Below are 14,306 nucleotides of genomic sequence, written 5' to 3' on the forward strand. Positions count from 1 at the left end.
ATCACACAGATCTCTTTTTTGCTTGACATGGATTTGCGCTTCTTCAACTCCCTCCTCCAAACTAGCCTTCCCAAACAAGAAGTGCTGGATGACATCAATCCAGCCAGCACAAGTTATGGGACGTGTTGTTGGGCACATCTGGAGAGCACCGGGTGGGGGGGAAATGCCTGAGCCACTCCCAGGAGGATCCTCTCCACAGAGCAAGCACCCAGAGGAGAGGATTCCGGGGGACTCCAGGGGTGTTTCCTCAGTTTGGTGGTCCCTTTGGGGGAAGGTTTCTGCTGCCACACGGTTCAGCCTGAGGCCAAACGACCAGCCTGCTTCTCGCAAGACCGCGGCAGGCCATTTCCTCCGAGAGAACTGTGTCGACAAACAGCTGTTGCATCGGCAGGGGCTCTGATCAGCTGTCAATGCCCTTGTCCAAGCTGGCAGGTAATGAGAGGTCTGGAACACCAGCCCTCTGAAGACGGCACCTCATCAGCGCCTGGATCAATGCCGCTTATCGAGCCCTCGTCATAAGCCCCCCTGGGGTGGGCGCCACCTTGCCCCTTGCAAGGCAGTAATGGGGAGGGGGGCATTTCATTGCCGATGCAATTGATGTTTGCTCCGTCAGGATGCTGCCCAAGACAACGTGTCGCTCAGGATCACCGTGCAAATTCAGTGCCTCCTGCCCCTGGTGACAAGGCCCACAATGGCCAGAGAGTCACTGTGCAAAGACGGCTCGTTTGTTTGCAGTCCCAGAAGAGACACCGCTGAGCAGCAAGGCGGAGGACTGGCACGAATGGCTTGGACGGGTGATGCTTATTGCTGGGATCACTGTCAGGCTAGGGAGAGGTGGCCTCTTTCCATTTATTTTTCCAGTCCCAAACACTGAGAATTTTATTTTTAAAGTATGCATGGAGTTACATTCCTCCCATTTTGCCTCTAAGATGCATGTTTTTCTAAGTTATTTTGTTGAAGAACATTTTAAATATTTTAATGTGACTTTTATTTCCCCTTATATACACATTAACGTTCCTTCTTTTGGTTGGAGAACTCCACCACAAAAGTAGGAGAAGTGCAAACATCAAAGGATTGTGGTGCTCCGGTTTGCCCCGACCTGCCCAACCTCTGCCCAACGCTGCGCAACCCTGCGCCTCACAAAGGCACACTGCGCGATGCCTCCCCCGCCCCTGGCTCTGGCTCCTTTCCTCAGGGGACCCATGAGGCCGCCTCCAGGCCTCATGCAGCCCCACTGAAGTAGGGAGCGGCGTGTTGCACATCTGCCTTACATCCTATGGGGGGCGGGGCTTTAAGCCTGCAGGACAAACTCAGCCCTCCGGGGCTCCTGCAACCCCAGGAGGCCTATGGTCTCCTGGCTTCTGTGCTGCTTTTCCTGCCTCCAAAAGGGCGAACAGCATCTCCTCCTTTCCTGGCAAGAAGTACTTTAACGGGACATGTGGACTGTTTCGGCTTATTGTTTTAGTTTATTGTTGTGCATTTTAATTGATCGTTTTTGTTACAGTGTGTCTTTATCTTATTGCAATCTGCTTAGAGGGCCCTCGGGCCAATAGAGGAGGATATAAATCTAATCCTAAATAAATAAAATTTCGGCCCTGCCCAGCAGCTGGAGGGAGCCTCCAAGAGCCTTTCTGAAATGAAATGTGGGCCTCGTGCGTCCCCCTCCAGTTCTTTGTTGTCGTTGTTGCACGTTCGGTTGTTATGTGCCCTCAAGTCCTCCCTGAGTTATGGAGACCCTGTGAGTGAGTCCTCCAGAACGTCCCACTCACGACAGCCCAGCTCAGCACCTCTCGGCTCGAGGTGATGGCTTCCTTCCAGGATTAGTTAGGGCAGAGTGCACATTCTGTAATGCAGCAGCAAATCAATAAATCCACCTCTCGTCTGGTCTTCCCTTTCAACTTCTGCCTTCAGCTTTCCCTAGCACACAAGTCTTCTCCAGGGACTCCGGCCTTCCCAAGGCACACGAGCCTCCATTTTGCCATTTCGGCTTCTAGGGGAACCTCTGGCTCGGCTTGGCCTCGGACCCACTTGCTCATCCTCCGGCTGGCGCAGGGCAGTTGCTCAGCTCTCCTTTCACATGCGCCGCTTCCTCCCTGTCAGCTTCCTTCGCTGCTGCCCTTCCGGGTCCCAGCCTTCAACTTTCTTGGCTGCAGGCTCCATCTGAAACGATGACTGAGCTGAGGAAGACAAAATCTGCCACAATTTGCATTTCTTCCCTTTTGACATTGAAGTGGTATAATTCTTCTGCAGTCAAACAGATGATTTTTGTTTTCTTAATATTCAGCTACAGTCTTGCATTTGGATGCCGGAGTCAAGTCCCCTACTCTCAGCAGCGGATCAGAACGTCCCTCGGAGCTCCAGGCTGGGATTTAGCCCCAGAAGCTGCCTGAGTTGGTCTGCCTTGTATTGGCCCCCATGCCTGGCAGGCAGCCAGGAAACCACAGCTGGGCCAGCTTAACGGCATCTTAGGAACCTGGTGACCCCTGTTCCACATCACCTCCAGCCCTCAGCCTCCCTTCATGCCCAGGGCAAGCCCACAGCAGGCAGGCCGGGTGTCCTCACCAGCTGAGAGCAGTCCTCTATCTGAAGGCATGCAGAGAACAGTCCCACAACTTGCAGGTGTCCTCTGTTTGAAAGAGCTGCTCTTGGAGCTGCCAGGCCCCAGCACCTGGGCGCTAGACGGAGCGGGGCCGTGCACCCCCTCCCTGCAAACCAGCCTGCCCCTTCTCCCCACACCTTTCCAGCTGGAACACGGTTTTGCAGTGCAAAAAGGAAATGCAGTGCAGCTACTAATGCAAATTCAGAAATCATAGTCTTAATGCAAACAGAACACTTCTCACCATAGTGTGAAAGACCAGGACCTGGTGGCTGGGGGCCTTGTGCACTCTGGGGGTGGGGAGTGACCTCCAGCCCTGTTTGCCCTTCCCTCAGATCTGTATCTGTATCTTTTGTCTTGGACTTGGCCTTGGACTGGGTAGCCATCCAGGCCCTGGCCCTCCCACAGCACGATCTGCCCAGCGCCGAGCGAGTGCGCCATTCAGCACAGCCCCTTCTTCTCAGCCGCCTGCGGTGCCCATCGGCACAGTCAGAGCGGCCGCTGAGTCACGGCAGCAAGCACAGCCCGGGCAAGTCCGGGCCTGGCCAGCGCAGAGCGCAGCGGATGCTCCTGCCGCGGCTGGAATGCGGGGCGTGTGCCGGGAGGGTATTTATGGGTCTCATCGAAGGAAATCAGTAGCAGCTGGGCCAGACGCCCCCCCCTGCAAGGACACTCACAAGGTCAGCCCCGTATTCTCTGCAGATTAATGAGCAGAGATTATGGATACGGCCTAAGTGACAAGCAAGTATATTAACGTAATTCTTTTCTGCTTGTAATCAATCTGCTCTTGTAAAACAGTCGCCGCTGTTTTAGATGCCCAGAAGCTGTCCCCAAAGGCTTCCCGCAAGGACTGGGATTTTCCACATCTTCCAACTCCACAGACTCACAGACCTCTAGAATATTAGGAGTGGCTCATTTTATTTTAAATGGTTTTTAAACGCTAGACTCCTTTTGGACCATGTTCCCAAAGGTAAGGCATAATGCAGGGCTTTATTTGTGCTGAGGGTGACTGTGACTGAACCCCAATACCAAGTTTCAACAACAAAGATATTTTCAGTTCACAGAGTTATGTGAAGAAAGGACTCTGGGCATGTACAGAATCCATTTCCCTCTAGCACTGAGGAACTGCAGACAGATGCCACGTCTGCCCTTGCCCCTGATGCATACGCACCTGCCAGATGCCACAAGACAGAAACTGTTACCTGCCTGAAAAGGTGTTTGTGCGGGAGAGAGGAGGAGAGTTAGAGGGATGGATTGCAGGGTCAGAAAAACCCTGCGTGCAGATGGATTCTGTCACTATACATTTGGAAAAGGTTATTAAAGTTTTAAACCAAAATTCCCATGGAGAAGGATTCAAGCATATATGGGCAAGCTTATTTGATACACCCTCCACTTCAGAAATATTTGTGCATACTTCCCAAAGTCCCAATTACCTAACTATAGATAATAGATGAAAGAATTATATAAATCTTTGAAAATTCTTTGAGGGGGAACAAAACAATACCCAGCAACATGGGGAAAATAGCAGCTGATGTCAGGCAGAGCAGCAGCTGCTTTCCCTGCTTGCTGTTGGAGATCTTGCCTCCCACACCTTCCTAACTTCTATTTTTAAAATCTGCACTAAGAATTCATTTCTAAGAAGAAAACAATCGGTAGTGGTGCTGGGAAGTTGTGGCCAAGTCAATGCCTTGGGCAAGGCCTTGTTTCCAAACAACAAACCCGGACTAGAAGCTCCGAGAGCATCATGGGGGGGGGGGGGCTCCCCACCTTGCTTCCAGGTGCACAGCGACCTGGCTAACTCAGCAGCATGATGCGCAGCAGGCTGGGAAAGGCCCCGGTTGAGGCAGCCTGAAGGAAGGGGGGTGGGAGGATCGCAGGGAGCAGGCGAGCACAGTGCGGCATCCGCGGGCCAAACCTGCCCCTGCCAGGGCTCCTTCCAGGCTCTCCTGCCTGCCCCTCACCACCAACCCTCTGCCGTCGCTGCGGCTGCCAGCTCTCCCTGCCTGTGTTCAGCCAGGGGCCAGGGAGTCGGCGAGGGGGCAGGCGGCAGCAGCAGGAGTGGGGTGGCCCGGCGCCCAGCAGCAGTGGCAGCGGGGGCTGCGGCGTGTGGGCGGGCGGCAGCAGCGTGGAGGGAACCAGCCGTGGCAGTGGCAGGGGAGGAAGCAGGAGGCCGGGGAGGGGCAGGATGCGAGGCAGCCTCAGCAAGGGCGGGCGGGCGGGCAGGCACCTGCGGGAAACGTGTGTGGGCCCAGGCCACACGGACGAATGCCCTGGGCTTCGGACAGGTGTGCCCGAGGGCGCCCTGGTGCAGAGGGAGGGTCGTGATCCTCCGTGGCTCTTGCACCTTCAGAGGTGGTTCAGCTTGGCGGGAGCAGTCAGGGGCCTTCCCGGCTTGGCCGGCAAATGCTGGGGACAGAGGGCCAAATGTCATGCCTTCGTACATGCAGAACAGCAATCGGAGAGCCATCGTTGGAAGAGAAGAAGCGACACAGACCATGGGAGACAGCAAGCAGGCAGGCGGCATGCCCACTGTGCCAGGCGCTGTCCAGGGGCCAAGTCAGAAGAGCCCCATTCCAGGCTTGGGCCGCCTCTCACTCTCCGGGGACCAAATCCAGCCCTCCTGCCTCCTCCAGGTGGCCGCCTCCGATCTTCTCCTTAGTGTGTTCCCAGCTTCTGAGCTGTCCCCCATGCCCCCGTTCTAAGAAGCTGACATGCCCATCTTAAAACAGATGAGGCGGAGGCTTTTAACCAGGGGCCGCATGTGGCCACTGAAGGCTTCTTCGCATGGAATTTGGCTGCAGATTAAAAGAGGTTCCACAGCGCTGCTGCTGGGCAGCCCCAGGCCGCCGCTCCCAGCGCTCCTTTATCCTGCAACCAGACTTGTGCCAGAGATCGCATCGAAAAGGAAGCTACCCTGCTTAAAGCAGGGCCTGTGGGCTGCCCAACGGTAGGGCGATTCTGATTTTTCCTTATTTTCACATTTTCCGCTCTTGCTCCAAGTACAAATCCTCACTCCTCAATCTCTGAGAAGCATAGAACACAGAATAGCTCTCCAAGATGATTTCTACATATCGGTTTCAGCTCAGGAGACAGCCCTCCACTTCGAAATGGGAAAAAAACGGGGAAAAGAACAGACAACCACAAGCTCATGGTGCTGAGGGCTTCTCGACACAGACAGACTCTGGGAGCACTTTGAAAAGCCATTTAGCAGCTTAAAGCATGGTATTAAACCAAGCCTTTCATTAGCCAACTTTTGAATCCCCACCCAAGCTTAATTCCATGAAAAAGTCCTCTGCCCCCTTCCCTCTTTACAAAAAGGTCAATCATAAGCTTTTAAATCTGCTCTCCAATTAAGTTTTGTGCCTCCCGCTCCCAACTTCCGCCCTGTCGCCCACTTCCTTCTCCCAGCAAATGCAATTATTATTTTTTGAAAAGTAAACACACACACACAGAACAAACCCTGAAGCAGCAGCTTTCCATTTGCACAGCAAGAAAGTGCCTGCAGCCAACCCCATTAGCTCTGCCTCTTGCTTTCCTGTCACCCTTTTTGCACACAAAAAGGCGCTCTCCTCTGAGAACCGGAACTGTGCAGCTGGCGGGACCCTCTTCCCTCACCTGAATCCACGGAATCGAACAAGTTCTGACTGTCCAGCACCACGTTGCCTGTGTCCCCTAATACTCCACTCCGGCAAGTTTCAGGAGATGATGGCCACTTACCATAAAACCCAGAGAATCCTTTATCAGGACAAACCCAGGTTCAGAATGCATTGTGTGGGAGAGGTGCACAGAAACATCCTTCAGGCTGGATCATCATTTTCGTAAGTGTAAAATAATAAGAAAAGCCCAAGCAGATGTTGTGCAGACATTTGGCAGAACTTCTCTGAAGTCTTTTGGCTTCCCTCCCCATGAAGAAACTTGCAGATGTCACAGCAGGCAAAGCTGGGCCACAGAAAGAGCAGAGTGGCCCAGTCCGCAAGCACGGAAGGGCATTCATTTGGGGACGGCTGTGCTCAAACAAAACTATTCCAGACGTGGCTGCACGAACAGGTTTAGAGGACAGCGGAACACGCTGACCGTTTTATCAAGCTGTCTACCAAACTGCATATAAAAACTTGCATTTTAGGATAGAATTCATTTAGAGGAGCCTTTTTTGAGAAAAGAATATTAAGAATATTTCAAAATATATTGAAATATCTTTTTCTGGTGGATTAAAAAGATATTGTTCACTAATGCAGCCGCTAGATGGAATCACTCCAAGAGCTGCCTCCTCCCGGGGCCCCTGCCACGGGCTTTTCCCGCTGTGGAACCCCTTGCTAGAGGGGCTTCCCTGGAGCCGACCTTGTGCTATTTTGGCGCCAGGGAAAGAGTTCCTCTCCCAAGGCATTTTAGTCTTTCAGTTTCAAATCCGTCACTTGATTTTGAAATGTTTGCACTGTTTCCAGGGTTTTCTTCAGTTCAGTCCTGTAGTCCTAACCCTTAGGAAGTTTCATGTTTTATCATGCTGCATTTTACAGGTTTAATTGTTGTGAGCCTGGTGGGAGCTTCAGCTGGCGGCTGTGCAGGAATACAATCGCTAAACTCCTGCCTGCTTTGGGCTCCACCACGCCAAGCCAACCCGCGAATGGGGCAGCACTGGAGGCCCTTCCTCCCCGCCTCATCTCAGCTGGAGGGGCAACGTGGGGAGCAGAGGACCAGGCCCTGGGCCGCCACAGGAAACTGCCACCACTTCCACTTGCTCCCTCAAAGAAAAAGGATGCTTCTGGAAGAGCAGCTGTGGCATCCCCAGGAAGAACCAGCCTAGCGCAATCATGTCTCCAGCAGCAACATCGCGTGAGAACCCAAGGAAAGGGGATGGCTCTCAGAAGCAGTCCCCCTTGCCGAGGAAGAGGCGGACCTCCATCGGCTCAGTGCTTTTAGACATCTCTGCATCTCTTGCATGCATGAAGCTCAGCAGATTCACCAAGGGAAGGCCTCTCGGCATCGGCTGTAAAAGGGAATGCTGCACAACCGCAGATGAATAGCGTGCTCTGGCTTTTGTAGCAACGCTGGTATGACTCCAGTGCAGCGTATCAGTGCCCGGGATCGATGCACTGGCCAAGTCCAGGTGTTCACACCCTCACAGCTTTGCAGTGCGGCACCACGCCCTGAACATTACCCAGACAAAGGTGCAGGCAACTCGTTTTTGGCATGGCAGTAGAAGACTTGTCTGGTGTAGCAAGAATGTGAAGCTGCTTCAGTTATGAAATGGGGGTTGAAGAAGAGTTGTGGACGGTATCCTTATTTTTCTTCCACTCCCAAAAACCCCTCCAAGAGCAGCTAATGGCCAAGAATGCTGGCAGTCCCAGGGCAAAACATCCCAAGAGCTACTTTTCCCCCCACCCTTGTGTAGAAAACTCACCACCTTTCTATTTTTATTTATTTTATAACAGGATAACTTAGTTACAAACTTGCAGAGGGGCAGGTGTGTTGATTGCAGCAAAAATATTATCTGCCTGTTTGGGGCTAGCACAAAACACCACTGGCGGCATCCATTAAGCTCATGTGACATTCTTCAAAGGTGCTGCAAGATTCTTGGTTGCTGTTGCCTTGAAGGTGAATAGGGCTGCTTCACTCAAACCTGTGATAAGCACCTTTGTGGCTGCTTAAAAAGAACACTGCACACCACTCTCAGTGGGGTGTTGCGCTGTGTGAACCTGGGCCACATCCTGCACATTTGTTGATTTCATTTCTCTATTGCCCGTAGCCAAAGCTCCCTGAGCAGTCGGCTTGTTTGGCACCAGCAAGCCCACCCCGACAACCCATGGTTCCTATTCGGGATTGTCAGCCAGACTGCCAACCCCCCCACCCTTTTGCTGAGCCCAACTGGACCACCACTGCGGGCTCGCCCTTTCTGGAGGCATTCCAAGAGCATTTGGACCACCATCCAAATGGGATGTGTAACATGGCGTCCTGCACCAGCAGGGCGTTGGACAGATGCCCTTCTGGCCCCTTCCAACCCCACTCTGAGATGAATCTGTCCTGTTATGATCCCATCGCAGAATGGCTGCCCCAGTTCTGGAGCCGCCTTTGCACCCCATGGGCTCTTTTGGGAGGACGGTAATTTATGTTTGTCAGATACATGAAGAGTTAACCCCCGTCACATGCATCTGATGAAGCAAGTTTGGGTCCACAAGAATGTTTGCCAGAAGAAATCAGTTAGTCATGAAGGAACCACAAAACACATCATGTTTTTGTTTGAAAAGTGGTTTATAGCCAGATGTACACAATTTTGCCCCCTCTGCTCTGCAAACCAGAAAGGTGGGTAGATGTTTTTACAAGACCCCTTTAAGATGACATCCCAATCCCTCCTTCTCTTTCCATTTAAGCTTTAGATGGTGTCTCAGTTGGGTTAAAGACGCTCTTAATTCCTGGACTGTCCGTTAAGTGGTTCGTGTTACTGCCCAGAAAAGAGCAGTATGTGTCTCTTTCTGCCCCTACATTAAAGAGTTAAAGGGTTTAGCAACCTGAGGAATTGCTTGTGGCTCTCTAACTGAAGGTTGCTTTTGTTAGTAACAAAGGGTGCAAGTTCCAGAAGAGGCAGGGCAGGGCAACCAACCAAAAACACTCCACAAAACGATGCTACCACTAAGCAAAAAAGCTCCTACTTCAAAGACCAGTCATGGTCACTGCCAGTTTCATGTTTGTGTGTGTGAAATATTAGAGTTGCACTCACAGAACACCATTTGGGATTAATACTGCATGGGAAAATACAAAGGGATTGGATTGCAAGGAGGGACTTTGTGGCTCAAAATATGTTCTGACTTTTTTTTTTAAGTACTTAAGATGAACCATTCTACAGGTGCCTCAGGGGTTCAGCATTTTGGCAATTAAAGGCTTTTGGCACAGTTTGAGGTTTCTTGGCTTAGTCAAATATTCCAGAAATGTTGATACTACTTTGAAAGTTTCCCAGGAGCAAGGGAGCTCAATTTTTCACCTCTCTCCCCACAATCTTGCATATATACAGACACCCAAAATTGCAATCCCTCTTTATCAACTGGAATCATTTGCAATCTTAATACACCCAAACTACAAAACATACTCATCTCTTTCTGTCTGAAAGAAGGAAAGAAAAAGAAGACAGAAGTTCCATGAACTTCATGGGGAAGAAGATACTGTTTGCTTAACTTTTTGACGGCATCTGCCTCATTGCTGCATTTTCACCCATGCAAAATTCAGCCAAGGTCCCACTGATTTCCGAGGGAGAGGTTAGCACTCGCTGCTTTCTGCCTCATTCAGAAACAGGGGAGCCAGCTGTGCAACGCAGAAGCAAGCCAGGGCGGTGCAGTGGCTAAGAGCGCTGGGCAGGAACGCAGCAGGAGGGCTCCCGTCCCACTCAGCCACGGGGCTCCCTGGGTGAATTCTGTGGGCCGGCCAGCCACTCGTGCCCAGCCTGTTTCACCACGCGGGGTTACTGGGAGGATAAACAGAAGGACTGCGTAAACTGCCTGGCGTACCTCGAAGGGGGAAAGGTGCTGTTCAAATGTAATTCAGATATAAATACAATTGCTGGTTTCAATAAAGTTTATACTGAGAATTGTAGTCTTGAAAAAATTCAGTTGTGGCTGAGCGGCAGTCGCCTGCCTTTTACACAAGAAAGAAACATTTCATAGCGGTTTCCTTGCCTGCTGAATTAATTCTGTTGCACTCAAAGATAAATTACAGAATGGCCCATCAAGACAAGCAGACAACCCCAAAGCCAAAGAAGTCTGACGAGCTGCTTAGACTTATTTTGTAATCCATGCTAGGCTAACCCCTCACCATGAATGTGAGAATACGTTTTTAATTCAGTGTTTTCACTGGAAGATGCCAGACCCTAATGATCTTTGTATTTCTTTCAACAATTATTCCTGGAGAACTACGAGTTCCAAAATTACCGCACGATGCCTTCGGTCTGGAAACACCGAGATGCCTTCAGACGGCACTTGCTCGCCTAAGGGACCCTACGATACCTTTAAGACAGATCGCAATGGGCGAAGCTCTGCTGACTTCCACGCGAAGGCTGAATTTACTACTGCTCTCTAGTGTTTAATCACGGCCACCGATTTTCACAATCTAATTCCTGTTTACAGAAAACCACCCTTTGCTTTAAAGGAGTCATATGACAAACAACTGAAATCCCATGACCTGGTTGCCTGGCATTGACTCTCACTGCAATTTTCCTTTTGGGTAAATATGAGGAGCTGGACATGCATCTACTGAAACTAATGGGACACGGTAAGCAACTATGTTTTCTGTGTTCCACAGGTTTCTGGCACCTTGCTTGACTTTAGGTGGGTCTAAGCCATTGCTTTGCTTGGTTTCAAAAGAGACAGGAAGACTTGGAATCCAATGGTTTCCGAAAGGGAAAGGCAGCAGCCATTTTCACGGCTTCATTTTTTGTCGTTCAGCTGTTCCAAGATAATGTACCGGATACCTCCATTTACTTCTAAGCAGAGATAAATCAGCTCCAGACATTTATCCAGTTGGCAAAGATATGAGGTTTTAATATTAAGCATATGAACAGTAGCCGGACCTACTGAGAGTCGGACCACCTAAAGAGTTCGTTCTTGCTACAAGAACATCATATCCCTTGGATCAGTCCCATCTCGTTGCAATGGAATCGCATAAGGAAACCAGTTCAGTTTTTATCCCTGCACATTCTCTCTCTGCAACAAGCCAAAAAATTCAGCTGCCTGAAAATATCAAGTTTTGTAATATTTCTACTCAAAAGGAGAAGAGTTGATGAACTGAGGGTAAAAAGAAATCAAAGAAACCCATTTTTAAATCCTTTTCAAACAGATACAGACAGAAATGACATTAATCCTATACACCTGAAAAAACAGATGCATCTCACATCATTTGCTGAAATCCAGCAGTATTTTTGCTTATTATTACTGGGGAGGAGGAAGAGAGGTTTAAAAATTTGACTGTCAGATGTTCAGAACTTGTTCGGTTGCTGTTATGATGCTCTCCAGTTAACTCACCGCCCGTTTACTAGAAAGTGGGGTGCATGGAGTCCAAGGGACCCTCTTCCCAAGGACACATGACTAGAGGTGGGCTCATGAGCACCCCAGCACACCTCTGAACCCCAACCGCCTCCGACTGGAAGCTCCCACTGATGTAGCGACACCGTCTCACATCTGCGCATGGTCACTTTCTTCAATAAAACGTCAATAAAACTTTACAGTGGTAAAAAGTGTCTTTAGAAGTTGCAAGCTGCTAAACCCCCATTTCATCACTGAATTGCTCTGTTTTTGTAAAATCATCAGTTCTCCAAATGCCCGTTTGAAATAATGAACAGGTGTGTCAGTGTACCTGTTCTTCCAGCGAGGCCCTTGAAACTGATGCTTCCAGGGGGCTGTGTGCTGGACCGTCTGCCTCAGCCCCACAGCAGGGATCGTGATTCCCAAGGGAAACATAAGGATCCACCGCCAAAACCAAAAGCCCCCGGCCTCAGTCTTATGACCGTTTCCCTCCAGCAGCCCAGTTCAAGTGGACAATCCTGTAGCCCCCATCGAGCAGAGGGAGGCACCGCTGTGGGCCCGGCTCGCACCTGCTGCCATCCTCTTTTGTCCCATCCTCTGCCAAGCAGTGTGCTGGAAGCTGCTTGGGGCAGGGCCCTTCCTGTTTAGGGTTGCTGCCACCCAGCAAACACGGCTGCCTCATCCGCTAACAACAAGTGCACAGAAACACCGCTGTGGTTCTTGTGGCTGTTTTAACTGGTCTTGGTATCACGAAAGCCACATTTGCCCCGTGGGAGCCCGGGCTCCTGAGTGAGCGCTTATCCTGACCCAGGAGGAAAGTGCCAGGCAAACAGACGGCCGGCAGGCCCTCGATTCACACGTGGCTGATCCAGGCTTGGGCTCACGCAGTGTCCCCTTGTGCGCACGCCGTTCAAGCAGGCTGGCACGCCGCTGTCATGGGATGCAGAGCACCCCACATGCCCTCCTGAGGGCACCCCGTTGGGGTGCTGGTGGGGAGAGGAGCCCTGGGAAAGGTGCGTCGGCAGGGGCGGAAGCAGCGCCGGTGGATGGGAAGCACAGCTAGCTTTGATCGGGCTACCCGAAAGGGGCACTCTCCCCCTCCGCTTCGCACTGCTTTTCCCTCCAGCCCCAGCGAGCGGTTTATTCCGCTGGCAAAAATGGAAGGCTCCAGCTCATGTATTTCGGGAGGCTGCGTTCCTACCGTGTGATTGTTGCCTAGCACAAAATGGGAGGAAAGTGCAGTCCAGGTTCTGATTTCAAACACAACAGATCTCCCCGTGGAAGTGCCAAAAGAATCGAGTGTTTACCATTTCAACTGGCAAAGGCATAACCGAGGCTGAAAGGCAGGAAAGGAAAGAGGATGTTGCCAGGAGAACTGGGATGAGTTTGGGCCGCTTATCCTACTGCACTTTCAAAGCCGTGGGATGGTTTACAGGGCGCAGTGGCAACTGCAGAAACTTTCTGATCTCTGCACAATGCATTCGAACGTTTGTTGGCAGGACAGATACCCTGGGCCAAAGGACACTCACTATAAGCCCAAGATTTAAAAAGTTGGTGATCTGCTGTCAAACCTGCCAGAGCGGTATACTGAGGGTCACTACCTGCACACTGATTAATCTCTTTGGGGGTTTTTTTAAAGCAGCAGTTTCAATAGTCCACCCGCTTTTGTTACCTTGTCTTTGTGAAATCTAGACCCCTTTGAAGTCAACAAAAGCTGAAGCTGTGCTGTTGACTTCAAACGGAGACAGCCTTCAACTGTGAAAGCCAAGAGTGTCTTACATACTTTATCCTATAATAGAAAGTTTCATAAAGGAACTCTAAGAGCAGGAAAAGGGCAACATGAATGAGAAATGTGCTTAACATTTCATCTACTATAAAATGGAGAATGCAAATTTAACATGGGTGGTGCAGGTTACCACTAGGTTTGTGGTCTGCCTTTTCAGCCAGTACATCAACTCCGTGGAGCAGGAAAAACTGTTTTGGAAGACACTTTTGGGCCAGCAATGTCCACAATGTTTTCAAATTGCATTTAATGTAACTATGGTTCAAGAAGGCAGGGCTCAGTATAAAAAGAATTTATGGAGACGAACAGAAAAACGGATGTGTCATGATTTTCCTTAAGTCACAGCTAGGGCCAAACTGTTTGATAGTACTCTGCCCGCTAGAACACGATGGGGTCCTATTTTTTAAGGAGCAACGTTTTCAGAGCTGGAGGCTTTAAGCCTTGCTGGGCTGGGGCGGGGGGCTGCTTTGGGACAAGAGGGAGGGCAGGGAGAGGATGGGACTAACTTCTTTAGCCATGGGTCATCATTCTCATTATATATATATTTGCGCTACGCAAAGGATGCCATGCTGAAAACGCACCGAAGGCCATTCCGCGGCGGCGCAAGGTGCGCTCTGACGGCCGCTTGGAAGGCGCGAGCGGCAGCCTCGAACCGGACGCTTCGCGCCACGGGGCTCCGCGGGCGGGCGGCGTTCCTTACCTGTACCAGAGCAGCCCCTTCTCGTAGCACCTGTCGAAGAAGTGGGGCTCGGCGCCCACGGCGCGCACGTCCGGGTGGATGCGCAGGAACTCGAGCAGCGCGCGCGTGCCGCCCTTCTTCACGCCGACGATGATGGCCTGCGGGAAGCGCCTGCTGCCGGCCGCGTCGGCCACGGGCAGCCGCGCGGCGCCGGGGCCCGGCGGGCGGGCGCTGCCTGCCGCCTCG

At 51.2% G+C, this 14,306-nt stretch overlaps 1 protein-coding gene across 1 annotated transcript in view; it reads right to left on the reverse strand.

Annotated features, from left to right (window-relative positions):
* HS3ST6 (heparan sulfate-glucosamine 3-sulfotransferase 6) overlaps window positions 1-14,306 on the reverse strand; it is a 53,537-nt gene that overhangs the window by 38,931 nt on the left and 300 nt on the right. The window contains exon 2 of the mRNA XM_044452537.1: window positions 14,082-14,302. Coding sequence (XP_044308472.1) covers window positions 14,082-14,302 — 221 coding nt within the window. The remainder of the gene's footprint in view (window positions 1-14,081; window positions 14,303-14,306) is intronic.

Source organism: Varanus komodoensis, unplaced genomic scaffold, assembly GCF_004798865.1.
Source record: "Varanus komodoensis strain SLA01 unplaced genomic scaffold, ASM479886v1 scaffold73, whole genome shotgun sequence".
NCBI classification, from domain to species: Eukaryota; Metazoa; Chordata; class Lepidosauria; order Squamata; family Varanidae; genus Varanus; species Varanus komodoensis.